The sequence below is a fragment of the Notothenia rossii genome, assembly GCF_949606895.1.
Source record: "Notothenia rossii genome assembly, chromosome: 11".
Taxonomy (NCBI): domain Eukaryota; kingdom Metazoa; phylum Chordata; class Actinopteri; order Perciformes; family Nototheniidae; genus Notothenia; species Notothenia rossii.
In genome coordinates, this window is record NC_136910.1 from 50,800,133 (window position 1) to 50,819,094 (window position 18,962).

At 40.3% G+C, this 18,962-nt stretch overlaps 1 protein-coding gene across 1 annotated transcript in view; it reads right to left on the minus strand.

The window, feature by feature from the left end:
- Positions 1-1,163: 1,163 nt before the first annotated feature.
- Positions 1,164-18,962, minus strand: part of LOC307025468 (leucine-rich repeat transmembrane neuronal protein 4) — a gene marked incomplete at its 3' end in the record, with an annotated part of 108,195 nt that continues 90,396 nt past the window's right edge. The window contains exon 3 of the mRNA XM_079660168.1: positions 1,164-6,897. Within this exon, the coding sequence (XP_079516294.1) occupies positions 6,574-6,897 (324 nt within the window). The remainder of the gene's footprint in view (positions 6,898-18,962) is intronic.

Genomic DNA, 18,962 nt, shown 5'->3' on the forward strand with positions numbered 1-18,962 from the left:
GATCTGTCTGTGCCATTAGACGTTTAAAACTAAGCTGTATCTCAAACTGCCAGAGCCTGATTCTCTGTAAAACAAGTTGTTAAATCTTGCAAAGGCTGCAGAAACAATTACAGAATGAACCAATGAGACAAGTTAATATTACCATTATTCTTTTAAGGGTAAATCGGCAGCTACTTTAGCACCAACAGCTAACCTTGTAAAGTAACTTTCGATGTTCCAATGTAAAAAAATTCAAATAAGCATACCAACGTTTATTTTGTTTAACTTCTTTGGACTGTTTCTTTTTTTTTCGAGACATACAAACAATGTCGGAATCCTCACTGGAGAACAACTAGTCTTTCTTCTGGAATTACCTCATGATACAAGCTCAACATTTATTATTAAATGTCGTCTTCATTAAATATCTAATGCTATTGAATCCTTTTTTTCTCAACCGCTTGTATCTGGTAGTTTTTTCAGTATAACCCATGTGGTGAGGAAGAATGTGTAACATTTCCAGCATGATACCATGAATTGTGGAGGGTCAAACTTTTTTTCAAACACACAGAGGTCCACACAGAGCTATGAACGGTTACTTTCTGCAAGCCTACATAATTGATCCACTTGAAACCCTAGACTGCTGGACTCTTCTTGAGTTTGAGACATGAACATCGTGTTCCCATGCCCTGACTGGATGTTGGTACTGGTACAGTCATTTCTGATAGGTTGCCAAGCTTAAAGAAAGTGGGTCTGACCTAAAAGCAGCATGTCTAAGGGAAGTCGGATGAACTCCATTCAGAAGACAGTCCTTTTAAAAGCACAACAATACTTGTGGACAAACCTGACAAAGCATTCATTATCATACATTGGCATCATAATATAATTGTTTTGCCACCTTTTTGATCGGTTTATTGCAATAAAATCACACTGCAAATCAAATGTTGGCTTCATACCTCTGTAGCAAACCAGATTAAATCAGCCAAGCAAAATAATGCGAACGAAAACAAATAAGGACAAGGTGCAAAAATATGATAGAATGAAGGATTTCTCTGTTTATTTTCTTACACTCCTTCCAGGGCACAGGACCCATCGACAGGTTACATTGAGACTTGTCACAGAAGGGCCCATAACTAGGTTTTTGTAATGTTTCCTTGTAGTACAGTAGCCTACGATGCAATATATTCTCAAAAAACAAGACATCACAACTCTCATCTTTAGATGTTTATTTCTGATATCATCATCAAAATTTTTACAAAACATTTTCTGACAATAATATACTCAAAGAGGAGCCGTATTTTTGCGCTTGGACCAGGTCTCCACAAAAATGCGTTAAGTCTGAATACAGTAAAAAGAACAATAATCCGAATAAGAAAAAAAAAAACTCAACAACAAACCAACTACCAAAAAAAAAACCCAAAAAGAAAAACAATGCAGCGCATATTTACACCCTGCAGAAACCAATGCTCTCTGCAGGAAATGAATGAGAAGGAGCGGGGATCCCCTGGTTTGTATGGGAAGCTTGGCAGCTTAAAAAAAATAAATCTGGAAAGTGCTTTTAGCCTGCAAGCCAACGAAGAATATTTCTGATATTACTTCTATCAGTTTCCCTCTGCTTTTCTCTCTCACTGCACTCTCAATCCAACAGCAAGACTAGAATGCAGGCCATTTAAATAAAAAGCTTCCTTTTCTACGGTGCTCACATTAAATCCAATTAGGGGCGTAAAGGGGGCTTTGTCAGACAAACGGAAAAGTGTGTATCCCTGACAGAGGTTAATGATCATGCCTTCACTTTCTGTGTTCCCTCTGACATGAGCAATTGCAGAAAAACAGAGTCAGGACAATGTGGGTCACAGGTTAAAGACTTCCTGCTAATGTGAAACAGCGTGGAACACTAATAATCAATGAGGATTGTGTTTGGCCTGAACATCAGTAATGGTGGCGTTGGTTCAGAGGAGGTAGAGGACAAGGTGCTGCTTTAGATACACACACACACACACACACACACACACACACACACACACACACACACACACACACACACACACACACAGACACACACACACACACACACACACACACACACACACACACACACACACACACACACACACACACACACACACACACACACACACACACACTCGCAGGCCATTTGGGTACATGCGGGGTAGCTAACTAATTAGCAACGCATGGAGCCTCTGTTTTCTACCTTTCAGCATGAGAAAGTTATTAATTCTTACCACTTTGCAGTCTGCACACACACCAACGGCACACAGAAACTTAAATTAGGAGTCTAGAAGTGGCAGATGGGAGAATAAGCTTACTTTTTTTCATTTTTCCCTGCTTAGCCCCCCTATCTGCGTGTTTACATACTGACTGTGTGGAGTCATGACTGTGAGTTGTATGGGTATGCCCCGATGCCGCCTGTGGGTAAGACACAGATGTATGTTAAAAGGAAGAAAAGCTGCAACTCCACGTCTGGCTTGGAATTAATTTTTCAAATCTATTTATGAGGTGATGGATTAGAACCTACTGAAGCGTTGCAGATGGCCTTGGGTGTTCTGAAATGGCGTATACAGGCGTTTGTTGCCCTTTTTCATGGTTATTTTGTTCGTGTATGTGTATAAATGTTAGTTTTTTCTGCAGTTTAAAACAAAATAGAGAGGTGCAGTGATGACGTTTTTTTTGTAGGCCATACCCTAGCATCGCAAGAGGTCCCTTGACAAAAAGCAATGGGATTTACCTATTGGATTTGCGTATATATATCAAAGCAAATAATCTGCGTACAGCTTAGACAATTAGAGTTGATTTGATTTTGGGTTCTTATTCTGTCCGTGTGGCATATGTAGACTTATGTGTATGACACAGGTATCCAAGATTGGTTAAAGCAGCTTGTGTCACGTCTTCTGTTGGAAATAATGCTGACTGGGACATTCAGAAACATCACAGGGCCTTCATTCTAATGTAATATGTCCTTGCAATTTGCATTTGTCCCTCTGCTACTCTAAATTGCACAACATCTCTTGCTCCCTCCCTCTTTTTTCCTTGGAGAGTTGCATTTAGCTTGTCCACTGCGTATTAACTGTGAAATATGGAACTTTTCTCTGCAAAGCCTTTCAAACTGTATTCAACTCCCCAGAAGCAAAAAGAAAAGAGATTGGTAAAAAAGACAAATGTTCCCTATTGGGACCAAACTCAAAGACTGGAGGATGGGGGAATGGGGGGGGGGTGGATCTCGGGGTGTACCAAACCATAAACAAACAAGGCAGAGGAGAAAATAAAGCCTGTTGGTGGGGCTAGCGCAGACAGTCCTGGGGTTCAGCTCAAACATGCATCATTAGCATGCAGCGCCTGTGCTTCCAGCTCTCTGATGGCGAAAAAGAAAATGGACAAAAGACAAAATAATTACTGGCAGCCGGATTGGAACATTCTGCTGAACATATACGATTTTATCTGGGCGGAAGTCATGATTAATCAATTGCTTGTTAGTAGTTGATTTAATTGTGAATAGACAAAGGTTTTAATAGCCTCTCCTAATTACACATGAAGGTAGCTTTGATCATCGTGTTTAGACTGAATTGAACCATTATCGCTGCTGAAGTCACTACTACATATGGAGCACTGGGCTTTAGCAGGAGACCAATACAAAAAAAAAGGGAAGGCTGTCCCGGGAGTGAAGGCCAGACTCAGGCCTCTTTTTCCAGCTTTTATTGTACCAGGGAATTCTAATTTAGGCGAGAAAGGGGTAGGAATGGGTCAGCAAACAGTGAAGTCCTCCGTGACACGTGCTGCTGGTTCTAGGGCATTCCAGACAGGAAATATCTCCCATACTGTTTGTCTCTGGTTCAGCGCTCTTCCCTAACCGGGCATAGTTTCCCAAAATATCAGCATGCGGACAGAAATAGAACATCATTAAACAGGTTCACCCGAGTCACCCGGAGGCAGACATGAAATTCAGGCCAAGGAGTTAGCAGGGGCGATATAGAGCAAGGCAAGACAATACATGGATAGAATCGAGAGAGCTCCCATTATAAAGACATTGGCACACCTGCTATTACAAAGTAAACTCCACCAGCACTATTAAGCAACCGTACTGAGCGAATCATCTGCTTTTGTTATGCAATGTCCTGTACACAAAGGGGACTAAACCCTTCTCAGACGTGAAAAGTTTTCGTTCACTTCTTGTTTTGGGGCTGGTTTTTGGTAAAAACATTTAACAAAATTATGGCACATCAAAAAGAAACATCCTTCCCAAGTTAAACTCTTGGTGTAAAGAAAAGCACACTTGCCGTGAAATGGCAGATACCGTTGTAATTCTAAAACAAGAGGGTTGGATTGGGATGTACCTAACAACACATTGTGAGGACACCTCCTGCAAGAGGAAACATGTCTGAAGTCAGAACAGATAATGTGGATCTCTGTGAGGTTTGACGCTTGCGGTATGTCATAATAAGAGGGCTCCCGAAATTCCCTTCTTCGTAAAATGATTGGATTTGAGAAATAGCCTCAGTAACATAATTAGTGTTTAATGGTACAATAGTGTCGGGAGCAGATATAAAAATAGTTATCATTGAAACAACAAGAGCGGTACAGTAGGAACCTCTTCTCCGAGTCATCTTGGTTCCCGCCGGAAAGTGAATAAGGCTCCTCTTCTGTTCACAAGCAGTATGTGTTTCAGAAGAAGTGAAGTTCATACTTTTTTTTCAACATCTTTAAAGATTCACTATTTACACGATAAATAAGTTCTATTCGATTTTGTCCTTTGATTAGTCTTATAGAATTTCTTGACATCATCTTTGAACACAAGTCTTTTATGTTCCAAGCCAAAAAGATCAAATAACAAAAAAAAACTCTATTATCTTGAGGATACATCCACTATCTGTGGGTACATTTGGCCCCTTGCAATTTCATGTAGATCAATCAGTCACACCATGGGAGGACCAAGCACAGTTTCCACAACTCCCTTGGGAACGACCACTGACATGAAGGAATCGCCCTCTGGTTGCACTGCTCCGATTAATCTGCAGATGATATTTGACAGGCCATCGCAGCCGTTTCTGAAGTCCTCATTAGCTTCACAAGTCAGTGAGTAGCAGTGATTGGCACGGTGACCAAAGGCCTGCAATTGCAATCAAGTCCAACACTGCAGGCAAGCCTTCTGGGAAAAAAAAGGGAACTGTCAGGCAATACCCCCACACGCGTACAGTCCATGGGTTCATACGCAGGTTAAAGAGAAGTCAACGTGCTGGTTCAACATGCCCCCACTAGACACTGCTGCTCTCTGTAGTGGAGGGTTGATGGGAGCACAAGGCCTTAGCTTTTTTCGGAACCCTGCAAGATGGTGCACTCCAAATTGTCCAGTCGCACATTGACTTTGTTTTAGTTGTCTGTTTGGGGCAGTGAGAGTGGTTTGACCGTCAGTAAAGTGGACCTTTTGTAAGAATATGTACAATACTTTGCATTCCAATGTTTAACCACATCAAATCCCAATGGTTACCTCTTTAAAGCAAATAGTGAATTGATCAGCTGGGATATAATCATATACAAAGACCTGCTGTGAAAAGATTCCAAGGATGTTAATTGAATCTTATGGGACATACCATTATGTCTCTCCAGAAGTGTTTGTGTGGTTGTTGCTGTTCATTGTGTCTCCAAGTTTATGAATTACAGTAAAATTAATGTTGGGAGGACCGGGTCGTTATTATGATAAATATCTCTAAAGTGTAAGCTTCACTATCTCACTTGCGTTGGTACTTTGCTAAGCTGTAAAGCAAAGCCCATTTCATTGGAACACAGCACGGGATGTGGTTGCAATTGTGAATGTAAGTTGGCAGGGGCTGGTTTAGAAGACCATTTTAAGAATGCTCTGATATATTTAACAAGAAATGTAAGTAAACTCTTTGGTTTGACATGCACATAATAGAAATCAACGTGAAGTCCTACGTCAACAGAAACATAAGAAAACAAGTTTAAAGAAATACAAATTATATAACATTGTCTTGAGAGAGTGACTCGTCTTTGTGAAATAAATGATTAATGTGTTTGCCTTTTTTTTAACAACTATACAGAGTTAATATTTTAAATCTAATCACAGTAAGAAGCCCCGTCCTCTTCACATGATGTCCAGCTCCCATCTCATTTATGTTTGATGTTACTGCGCCCACTTTCTGGGATGGAGAACTCATGTTTATTGCACTTTCCCTTTTATTCCAGACTTAGTACACGTGGACTGCTGTGAACAGGGGCCCCATGATGGGATATGGCCAAGACCCAGATTTGGAAACAAGGTAATACTTTTTGACATACGCTGGATTACCTCCCATGATTCAGACATGTTTTATATGGGGTGCTTTGGAAAAAAGAAAACTAAATGATCTGCAAGGATGTTCCACGCTCTGCTGTATATTAGTGAGACTGTGTGTTTCAGACTCCAAGTCCCTTCAGGCAGAATTAGAAAAGTGTTGTCCTCTAGTTCACATACTCATGTTCTGAGGACAAGGCCCCACTGAATAACCAGCTCACCTGCCCCTTCATTACAAAGTCACGGTGAGTCAGAGGCCCTTGCCCCACTTTCTAACCACCAGATCCGGCTCGCTAACGTCCGAATTTGAGTGTGCCGGTGCGTTCGATGGTAGGATAAGACACGCCACTCGGACCTTCAGTCGGAGGTCTGAGGATTGGCGGAGGAGAACGAGGCCCTGGCACGGAGGCACCTATGCTGGCGGCAGTGGGCACGGCAGGCAGCGCCACCGTCTGAATGGTGCCCCTATCACACGGCCCCATGTCACCTAGGCCCTCCATGCCCTGTGGGGGTCCCTCATAGCCCATGTTGAGCCGCAGGGGTTGATGGGCCTGGCAGTAGTCAACGATAGGCTGTTCATAGCGGTAGAAGGTCAACGCGCCCAACTGGTGGGGGACCTGTTTAGACGGAGAGCATAGAGGAGAAGGAGAATATGATGGAGTGAAGGGAGAGTGAAGGACATGTAGAAATAGAAGGGGAAACAAAAGGAGACAGAGAAGAACGTTAGACAAACTAAATCTCAATCAATTTTGACCCACCAAAGAACAACAGTATCAAGTGTAGACATTGAACATGTTATTGCTGACTGAAAGAACGGTGCACAGACTGAGTCAGTTTAAAATCAATAGCTAAACTACATAATGCAATATGCTGAGAACCATTGATGACATCTCTTCACTTTTAATTCAAATCCTGGCTGAGCCCCAAATTAGATCAAACTCACTGTTTTCGTAATGACTATAGGAAGTTCACTGCTATCACCAGACTAAATTATGTTCTTGTTCTACTGCCTCTAATAATGGATTGTATAATGGTTTGGGTTCTGCAAAATGTGTTCCAAGACTAAACATTTGGGTCGAAAAATTATCTTATATCCTCAAGAATGGGTGAAGTTACAGTGACTAACCCTAACCCTAACCTGAACCACAAGGTGGAGCGCAGCAGTCCATATGGATGGTATGGTGGTATATGATTATCGCTCTGCGCCAGTTTGCAGTAAAGGATAGTTGAAAGGCAAAAAAGCCCCAACCACAATCCAACTAGTTAACAATTTGTTCCTTATTTTTTCCTTATTTTTTACCAGAGCTTTAACATTTATTTTTTTTACATTTAAAAGATGTGTTCACACCACTTAAAAAGGTGTTGGGCTGAATTACAACATGTTTTACAAGAAACTATTTCCTACATTAATCCAGAAATAGATACAAATTAGACCAAATACAAATGTTCAGTTTCTATACTGAAAAATGTAACTATGGGTCAAATTTCTTCTTTTCCGGGGGCAAGAATCTTGTTTAACCAACTTTTGTCAAACAAGAAACGATTATATTGTGGATTTTTTCAAAAAGAAAATAATAACTACCATAACTAGCCCTGGCAGCTACAACAGTCACAGCTGTTTTCCCTTTCATATAAATAATCCCTACTTTCAAACGATGTTCCCCTTTTCCAAAGCAGGTAATTTGTTAATTTTGTTAAACATTTCAACGGGCCTGTGTGACTCAAAGCCTACAGCACTGTTTGTTTGCCACTAAACGGCTGGCCCTCTGTAATAATCATCTTCACATGGTGACCACCTGAGCCTGTAACTTCCTAAAAAAAACATTTGCTACATTCCAAAATGTGTTCTGCAATGCATCTGCAACAACCGATCTTTACAGACGTGGGCCCCATTTTACTCTTCTCTTCCAACTCATGACTTGTACTGTAAAGCTCACTGTGACTGTCAGAAGTATACAAATATATGCGTTTACACGTTTAGATATTTATATATGAATGACACACAGATCTCCCTGCATACAGTATATGACCACCATGTGGGTGTGTTCGACTGTTTGTATGAGAGCTTAAGCAAATAAACCCCTTCTCCCTCTCCAGTGGCATGTCACTTGTGTCACAGCCAGAGGCACTCATCACATCTGGCTATGCGTCTGGTCTTGCATTCCCTCCACAGACCTTAGCACAGAGCCAAACAAACGGATAACACTCTCGTGGCACTCCGTCTCCCTGACTTTAAATCACACGCTTATACGCCTTAAAAAGGAGGCCAATAATAAGATTTCTAACAGGCCGTGAAAACAGCAGGGTAAGATGGCAGCTGACCTGGATTAAACAACGCAGCCTTTCAAGAGCGACAGATCATCAGGTCTGTACACACAGGCGACAAGAAACACACAGCAGCAGCAGGAGCTGCAGATATGACAACAACACGGAAGGCATAAATAATATAACCCCTGACTCTTGAGGAGGTGTTCGAAGCTGAGCAAGTGTCAAAACTCCAACATCGTTCATGAACCTCCCTGACATTTCATTTTAACCTTAACCAGCGATGTTTTTCACGTTTTGAGGTAAACAAGTTATTCACAAGAGAACTTAATTTCCTGAAAAGTAAAATCACTGCGTCCTATTTGCCAAAATACATGTTTTTTCTACTTTTCCCTGATGGTATCTTGACATGAAGAGGGTTTTGAGGGCCAAAATTCCTTTTTCTGGCACTCCGATAAAAGGTGAACTGGATTGTATTTGTGTTTCCACAAAGCCTTTAAAAAATGATATTGGAAAAAGCTTAAAAGTAAGAAACCATGGTGTAATTAAATAGGTTGTTAATTAAATAAATATAAAAGGTAAACCTAATTGATGTGCCTATAATTGTTTTTGCTGCCATGGTTTTGAAAGAGTGCCAGATGTTTTGTAGTTTAACATTCTGGTATCGTGACAAGCTTAGCATACATATAATGGTTTATATTAATTTGCCTTGAATACATAATCCCTAAAAAACAGGTTCGCAGAAATTATACATGCAGAATCTTGAAATAAAGCACAACTTGGTGCAGTGTAGCTTCCACTGGTAAGGATATATTTAGTTTAATTCGGTGAACAAAGTAGTTGTAGGGAAGGTAAAGAAATGCAATCAGGGAACACATTACATTCTAATTGTGATTCAATGTAAGCTTTAAATGATGTCTGAGAAAAAAAAAGCATGTGCAAGCAAGCGGATTTAGAAGTAAGTTAATCATTGGTCAAAGTAACCCCCGAAAAACCACATCACCAGTGTGCTTGTGCCTGTAATGAACTTATCAAACAACAGCATTCTGTGATAAATCCTGTTTTAGGGAAATTTAAGAGAATTTATGCCAGGGTTTTTTACAAGAGGGCAGACTGTGTCAATGATATGGAGATATATGCTGGCTGGAAGGGGGGGGGAATAGTGTGTGTTTGTGTGTGTGAGCAAGCAGAGATTTCAAAGTCAAATGGAAACATTCTTGGCTAACTCAGTTTGGCAGTTCAGGAATTATCCTAGACCACCAGGCTAAGCCAAAGCCATTCTGAATGCACTATATCAATTTCTGTTTCAGGCTTCTAAAAACTAGTGGTATTTGTAGCCTTGGGCTTTATGGTAAAATGCTACCATGGTGCAGTGAAGCATTACAATTCAGCCATAATGAAGGTGGTTTTCATATAAAACAATACTGAGGTCATCTTTGTCTAGTTTGGAAAAATGTAAGTCATAGGAGTTCCATTTTTCATCTTTCAGTCCTCCAACCTAGCCTTTCTTTCAGCTACAACACACACCTCTGAACCCACCACCTTTTTACTCCTTCTCAAATGGACTCCATTAAACGCGGCTGACTCATTACATTATAGGCACTCTGTGGATTACTCACCCCATTCCCCTTTCGGTTTAAACCCTTCACCAACCCTGAAGCCAACACCACCACCACCACCACCACCACCTCATCCACATCTTCAGCTCTGCTCTTACCTCCCTGCCCAGGTACAACAAATTAATTAACCGATATTAAGTCTGAACTGTTTCAATGCATTCCATGAAATTGTCATGGCATAAATCTGGCCTCGTGGGGAGTGTGTTTGAATGTGTGATGTCCATAGAAGCCTGAGGAAGAGAAGGGACGGAATGAAATAGTAAAAGAGAGAACATTTTACAAGAGTTTTATACCAGTTTGACATTGTGCTGCATGCAACGTTGAAATATGAATATTTATCAGACAACATGCAATTTTGAAAGACGCATATATATATATATATATACAATCCGACGTTGCTCGTTACCGTGAAAAACGAAAGAAATAAAGTGCTATTGATATTCATCTGCCCGCCGTGTATAGTTGCTAGGTACAGAAAGCTTATTAGGAATGCAATCAGCCTCTCTTGTGCCTTTTAGCATTAGGAAATTATGAATTCCTCACACTGAATAGTCTGTTGACTCTGGAGCCAGCCACATAAGAAAACTGATAACTGGTCAGATGCAAATACAACATAGAAACATTTAAACATTCCAAATGTTCTTAAAGTATGTGATCTGGGCTGAAATGAATGATACCGGGGCTTTCTAATGGGCCAATCACTGTTGAAGAAGTTCCTGCTGTTTTTCGGAAAGTGAAGACAGCATGGGGCCAATTGCTCTTTCAGTATGTGATCTATCTATTACTATTCACTTAAATACTTATCTAGACTAGTTTGACCTTTTTACCACCCATAACATCTTCTTTCTGCCAGATGAATGCTCATTGTGCAGTACTTATTGAAGGCTTCCAGACAGTAGTCTTCAAACAAATGGTCGAATGGTTGAAGTCAAGGTGACTTACCCTAACCCTAACTGCAAGCTGGAGCACAGTACAGCCCCAAAGGGTGGTATGGTTTGAAAATAACAACATGGTTGAGGCATAAATACCAGTCTGAGGCTTCTAGACAGAAATAAAAATAAGAAACAATGGGGGAAATAACACTGACCAACCCTAACCCTAACCCTAATCCGAACTGCAAGATGGAGCACAGCAGTCCATATGGGTGGTATGGTGGTATATGATCATCACTATGCACCAGTTAGCAGTAAAGGACAGTTGAAAGGCAATAAAGGTATAATGAAATACTCTTTATGAATTATGTATTTCAGTTCAAGTCAAAAGAAGACAAGAGAAGAAAAGAGAAAAGAGAAGCTATCAAGAAGGGTTTGGGGGCACAGGACCTTTCCCTCTTTCGTCATCTCTGGATAAACTAAGGTTATACCTTACACAGCAGTCATCGCTAGTGTGCATCGAAAGGTCACCAGCAAACAAGGTCAGAGTTGAAATTGTCTGAACTTTGGAAACAATGTACAATGCTTTCCCTCTAGGTTTGAGATCTCTATAGGACAGAAAGGATCACACACACAGAGATGATGTTGCCTATCAGGTATGTGAGAGCCTTAGCTGAATATATGTTGCATACAGGTGCAACGGCCTTCAATATGTTGTGTTGTATACTGCAGCTTCTACCTGTCAGAACACATTTGCAAGAAGACAAATAAACTCTCTCAACTCCCCATGCTGCACCACTGGATGAATTATTCTCCCTTTTTTGGATCTCTGCCACAGGTACCCAATTGTGCTTCAGCTGACAATGACTGGCACCCTGCCTCATCCAGGATCTTTATCTCCTTATGCCTGAACACACTTGAGTGACCTTCGGGCCATTTTGTCCCCAGAGCTTTGAGAATAACCTGCCCAAGGAAATAAGTCCAACCAAAAGCCTTAACATGGGTTTTAGCTGAGGGACTTTTAGGGTTGTAATTCCATGATAGTTGCCGATAAAATAAAAAAAAAGATGCAATTCAAATAGTTATAATTCAGATATCTTTGTCGTCCCATTTTTTTATATTTAGTGAAACCTCTGCGTGTGAACAAACACCGACTGTAGCTGATAACCAGAGGTTGTAAAAACCTGATCAGAGAATCGCAAAACATTCCCTTCCTCCATCCGTGGATATTTCTATATTACATCCTCACAACAGCTCTAATTTGCGAGAGGAGTCTCTTAAAAAATCCAATAAATTCCGGGGTTTTTTTTACGGCATTCCAGTGTGCCTCAAAAATTCTGTTTTCTTTTTGCATTCACGCTTTTATGAGCAGCTAAGGAGGCAGTAACTCTGCCACAGGGAGACAATGCTAATGCCTCCCTGGGCTTTAAGAGCATTGCGGTTCAAAAGTCTGCCGCTCTTCATGCCAAACACTTTGATCCTCTCAAGTCACCATATTGTGGCACACAGAAGCATGACACAGTGAAGAGGAAGTGCAACAGACTCCCACTAAAATGCTGCTTAGGCAGTTACTGTTCTTCTTATTAATGTGCAGTCCTTTATGTCTGCAAACCCAGGGATTATGATGGGAATTACTACTTATTATATCACTTTGCGTTCTTTTTGTGTGCCTCTCTGGATGTCACACAGTATTCCCCAAATTATAGCAGAAATGTGTTTTAAATAAATTGTTAATCATTGTTGTCGCTATCCAATATTATTCTTCTGTACACATTGTTTCCATCATGATTGTTTATCAATATTGCATGAGTACATTTTGTTTCATTTTTGGGAATCAACCAAAACCAAGTTACTGGAAATCAACATCTCATTATTTCTCTCGTTTTCTTTCCTGCTAGTACTCTTTATCGAGGTTTAGAGATACTGTATATTACCGTTATTCATGTTGGTCCATCTATATTTAAAGCATGCTGTGATGCATATTTGATCCAGTGTTTATGCTGTTGAATCTGTTTCAGTAAAACCATGTCCCAAAGTGCTGCGTTGTTGTACAAAGTGCTTCCTGCCACTGAGAATGAATCTCAGTTCCCAGAGAGCTTTGAGTTTTATGATTTTCATAATTTTCACAACATGATTTCCTTTGCCTGTACTATCTCAAATTCACTTGTGTATTGTTTAGGGAAATAACCAATTAGAAAAACATTTGCTGTATAATACTTGTAATGTAATGTTTAATCAGAAATAATGGTACAGATTATTATTATTAAAAAGAAATCCCTGATCCAGGGACAACTGGGGAACATCAAGACGATGTTTTGGAGAGAAATCCCTGCTCAATGTTCATTAAACCAGTTGATGAAAGAGAGATATTAAATATCGTTCAAAAATGTACAAATAAAAAGTCTACTGATTATAATGACATTAGTAAAAATGGTCATTGGGGGGATTTCTAAAACATTAACGTACATCTGTAACCTGTCATTCCAAACTGGTACTTGTCCAAACGAAATCATTTTTATGAGCATTAATAAAACACTAGTTTAAAGCTACCATGTTTTACACTACAGATATAGTAACTTTTAGTATACAAGTTACTGATAGTAGAATTAGTGGTTGTATGTGGGTCTTTCTGGTCTGGAGGGTCATTAAAGTGTAAACAAAGCTGGCCATTTTGCACTTGTTAGGTCCACATTTTCATGAGTATGCCTTCTGTTTAAACGTGTTGAACAATAGTGCCAATTACATTGCGTTTAATATGTTCAAACGCAATATGAGTGCTTTGAACCATGTCATAAAGCTACACAAAAGCCCCCATCAGTTGAAACAACTACACCATAAACATGTGTCCATCTGCAAACTGTGACTGCATGTGCTGGTGTGTGAGCATGGCTGTTTGAGTGTTGCGCGGCTCTAGCATGCGAGGGTAGCCGGCACAGATGTTGCTAGGCGGGCGTCAATGACACGGAGCCCACCAGTCAGGATTTCAGCGGAGCAGTGTGCGTGAACGTGTCTGAGGGGGTGTGAAGCTAAAACACCATCCGTTTGTTTTCAGACAGCACATCCCAAGAGGAATACTTCCCCAGCTGCATGTGTAAGTGTGTTTATGTGTGTGTCACATTTCCAAAAGTGCTGCTGTTGCGGTCGAAGTTGCTGGAATTGATTCCTCCTCCGCCACCACGTCCAGACACGACACCGTCATATACAATTGAAAAGAAAAATCAAAGTGATTTTTCCGAACATTCGCTAAGTAATGACCACTATCAAGAGATCGAATCAAGTGCTCTTGGGATCCGAACAACCAACATATTCCATTTAAAGAAATACACCAAATGACAGAAGCTAATGACGCTCTAACAGCTTCTTTACCGTGTCTTTAACTCTAACTTCAATTGACTGGGATTAAAGAGGCCTCCCAGGACAGTACTAGTGATGGAGCCATAAAGGGTTATGGAGGCAGAATGTACAACCTTGACATTCCCTCGTAGAGCTGTGTGTGAAAATGGGCCCACATGTCCACATTTTAGACTAATTGATTCTCTAAACAAGCCGTTAACCTCCCACTATTTCCTTAATGACTGGAGGTCCCTTTATGTGCAGTGACTCTTGATTACAGGTCTCCGGCACAACACACTCACAGATAGATGGACACTCTGTGAACTACGTACAGAATGGAAGCTGTTTTAAAAAAAAAAAAAAAACAGAGAGGAAATTGGTGAGAAACAGAGGACGATAGAGGCCCCCTTCACGCACCGATGGGTGCCCACCGTCGGCTCATTACAACCTCCTCCCACTCTACGGTATATACAGTAAAGGAGCTTCTGCAGACCACAGCAAATGGGCCGTGAAATGTTACTCAATGCTCAACACGTTCCTCAGCCCGGTTTGCTTTCACACACATACATCCAGCACAACACACAATTACCACAACTGATGATGGTGGGGGCTGGGAATCTGTAGAACAATGGAAATGAGACAGACATCTTGCAGTGTACGGTATGTATGCTTATTATTGTAATGGTTTGTTTACGGCTCACATGCAGCTCCAACTAAGGATTGAAATCATTCACTCTAAACCATTCGGTTAAACAGACAGCAGATTCAAACTTTTGAGAGCCTAAAACTAGGAATTATTCATAATTTTCCGTCACCAAATGGTTACCAATTGATTATCCTGTTTGTAGATTCTCTCTTCTTTCTGCATGAGTACTCACAGCAATCAGCTTGCCAAGCCGCAGCAAGGTTTTGGTGCCCTGGGTGTTATTACCTGCAGGGAAGACACTTATTCAGATTTCCTGCATGCTTTTAGAATACAAATCCATAAAATACCCAGGGCAAATCCCTTTGATTTAATAATAACACCATCATCAGAATAGATTCAATCGAAACGTAGCAATACCACTATTAACTGTATTTACTTCTTGCTATCATTGACATCAAATCTAGGTGGTATCTTTAAGTTAACTATTAGCTAAATCCATCTATGTCATTTAACTATATATACTGTATATATAGGAAAATGCTCAAAATCAAAGCAGCCTGGATGCTATTTCATAGCTTAACAAATAATCTGCTTCCAGCTATACTCACACACTAAATAACCTGCACCCACTAAGAAAGCAGATTGACGGTTGTGTCAAACGAAAATGAATTCAAAGTTCCCAAATCCTTTAGCTGGCGATGTCTTGCATTATGCGATTCTCTCAGTCGCGGCAGCAAGCAGCAGTGTGTCTGAGTAATGAACATGACCCAACATTAACGCTGTGTGGCCAACTTGGCTCTACGCTACGAGTGTCAGTCGCACTTTAATCAGGGATATTGGGGAGGAGTGTGCCTGAGAAGGCCGGCCAGGGCTTTTAAAGACCTGACTAATAAGACATGTCAAAGGGAGCTGGGCAGCAGCCAGAAGTGATATGCAGACCTTCTCCCGATCTGCTTCTTGTACTGACTCACCACGAGCAGCCTAAACAGCATTCGGACACAGATGGCATTTTAACAAAGCTAGATATTCACTGATGCAAACAAACAAACAATGCAAGGCAAGGCAAGGCAGCATGTGGCCTTCACGGTTAATGACTTTCTCTTTTGGCTCTTAGCCAATTTTATTTTTACCCTCGTTTGACTCTTTTAAAAAGTTGAAACAAGGTCAAGAACATACTTTTTTTTTTTTCTTGAACAATAGTTTGCTACAGGTTTGGCTCTTCAACTCAACATGTTATGTTTCTTATTCAAAGGTTTTAATAATGACTTGGAAACATTGTACCTTTCTCCCACTCATTGGTCTCCTGCAGTATCGAGAAGGCATACAGCAGAAACATTGATTGGGTGGTATGTATTTGATTACAGAGAAAGATGGAAAGCAAAGGAGGAGAGGTGAGGAGCTGACACATTGCATGTATACTCCTGACTGTTTTGTAACACCTCTATATATATATATTTGAATACTCCTTGGTTTTCAAGAAAAACATGGTGTTCAAGCCTGTTTATACTGATTTCTGATGCTATGAATGTAGTATAAGCCGGCGTACGTAGGATGACAGGCTTCTGATTAGCTCTTCAGATACGGTAGCTACTGTGCTGATTGTAAGTAAGGGATATCATCTATTTGTAATGATAAAGAGGCAGCTAGAGTATTAAATAACGATATTCACAGGAAGGGTACCATAGTAGGACAATTCCCGGTAAAAACAATTGTTTTTTGCCAATCACATTTTTAAATGTATCTAGGTCTTTCTGGTCCACTAATTTACAAATCATTCACTATAAAATCTGATTTAGAAGTATAGCTTATAAAGTAGAATATGTATGGCTTTATGTAAAATCATGCATTAAACATGCACTTGTAAAAGGTTGCATTGAGTGTGTTTTTATTCATTTATTTCACTTTACTTTTCCCACGCACCTGCATGGAAAATCTCTTAAGGCAGAATCACAGCCACTAATTTAAATCAAAGCGATAACAACAACTTATTTGGCAGTAATTATGATAGATTGCAGAGTGTTGAATTAATGAGGAGGCGTATGTTTTCAACTGGAAAGGTAATGAGGGCTTAAGTAATCGCGGGAAAATCCCGGTTGCTACAGGCAGTCTCTAAGGGGACGGTTTTGCATACACCCATGGCAGAGCAAATCCCTAAAGGGAGAACCTCTTTCACTGAGAAACCTTGACCAGACAGCTCCTTTGAGGCTAAAACCTCTCAAGTCTGAATTGTAATGAGAAAATTCTCGCTAATGGAACTAAACTCTACAGCGCTAGGAAATGTAGTCATGTGGAAGTCAGACAATTTATGGTAAATAACCTCTTTGATATTGTTACCATTGTTTGACAAGGAAGGCAATCTGGTACCTGATTCATCTCTCTTCATTCACTTTGATGCAAGACATGTAATTTCCCAGCCAAGACCATTTATCTACAAATGGTTTTCTTCATTGCATAATCTTATTAGAATAGAATTGTATACACTTTATTGCGGTTCATACATATTTTCCATCTCCACTTTGTCATTGCTTTGGGTTTGATGTCTTACTTGATCCACAGCATATGCTCTGATTTGTTAATGTTGTTATCTAGTGGTCGTATATTGTGAATCCCCCTTCCTTTCTAGTAGTTGGCATGTTTTTAGTCCTTGGCTCTATATTGTAATGATATCTATTTACACTGTGATTCTACAAATGTGATGTCACATGAGATCCCAACCTTGCTGCTACTCTTGAAGTCTTTGTGCCACTTCTTATTTATCTGAATCAAGGTATCATTAGACACCTGATGCTTTCAGATGCTCAAGATATAAATACCTCATCTAAAATCCTAGAGGCCAAATCGCCAATAGACCAATTTGTGTAGGGGATTGGTGGATATCACTCAGAATACAAATAGAACATAGAAGTCCTGTTGCCCATTTATAGACAGTTTCAAAAAAGAGTCTGGAGAACAACATAACCTGATGGAAATATACAGCAGTAAAGACATCTTTTTAGGCTACGAAGGCACACCTATGGGAACAAAAAACATTAACGCGGGAAAATCATTCTAATTTTAAGGTTCATATTGGGATTTTTTGCTTCTTTACATGCTTTAATGTTGAAAAAGGTGCCATAATGCCGGTGAGGCAACACTTCTTTTCACCCTCTGTCTGAGACCAGAGCCCAGTCCTCTCTGATTGGTTAGCTGACCAGCTCTGTTGTGATTTTTCAACTGCTCAGAGATGTGTCAGACATCTCCCACCCCTTTGCATATCACGTACAATGTATTGGGCAACTAATCAATAGAAGAGTGAGTGTACATACAGTAGTGATGTATTTATATTACGGAACCAAACAAAGAAGTCAAACTAAGGCATGTCAGGCAGTGTAACACTACAGGAAATGGAAAAAAGCTAAATACATGTAGGGCCTCTTTAAACAACCTGTGTTTGATTGCCATGTTCTTATACTTGTAAATCGCACCAAATACAGAGCAGAACATGTCGTGGAGAGCCGAGACAAACACAATCTGAGTGACAGGAGGGATGGCACCATAGAAAACCTTGTGAGATGCCTGTTTAGCAAATGGTAATTAAAACTGCCTAAATCCGCAAATCCCTGATAAATATTTCACCAGGTGGCTTTTGGTGATTACTATTGTAATGGAGCAACTGTTTTCAAATTCCCTTTAGCGAAATTATCACAGCACCCAATCGGCTACCCCTTCACAATCCTCCCACCCACTCTCTTTGTGTGCCATGTTACACACACAGATTGTGCTTTCCATTAACACAAACCTTGCATGCACCTACTGTATACACACATGCATCTAAACGGTGGGTAATGGCACTTCATACTAACACACAAACACATTTACACATTTAGGAAACAACTGGTCATTACTACAAAAGCAAACAATCACTTTTATTGGAGCTGCAAAGATGTATTTATTTGTTGGCAACTATA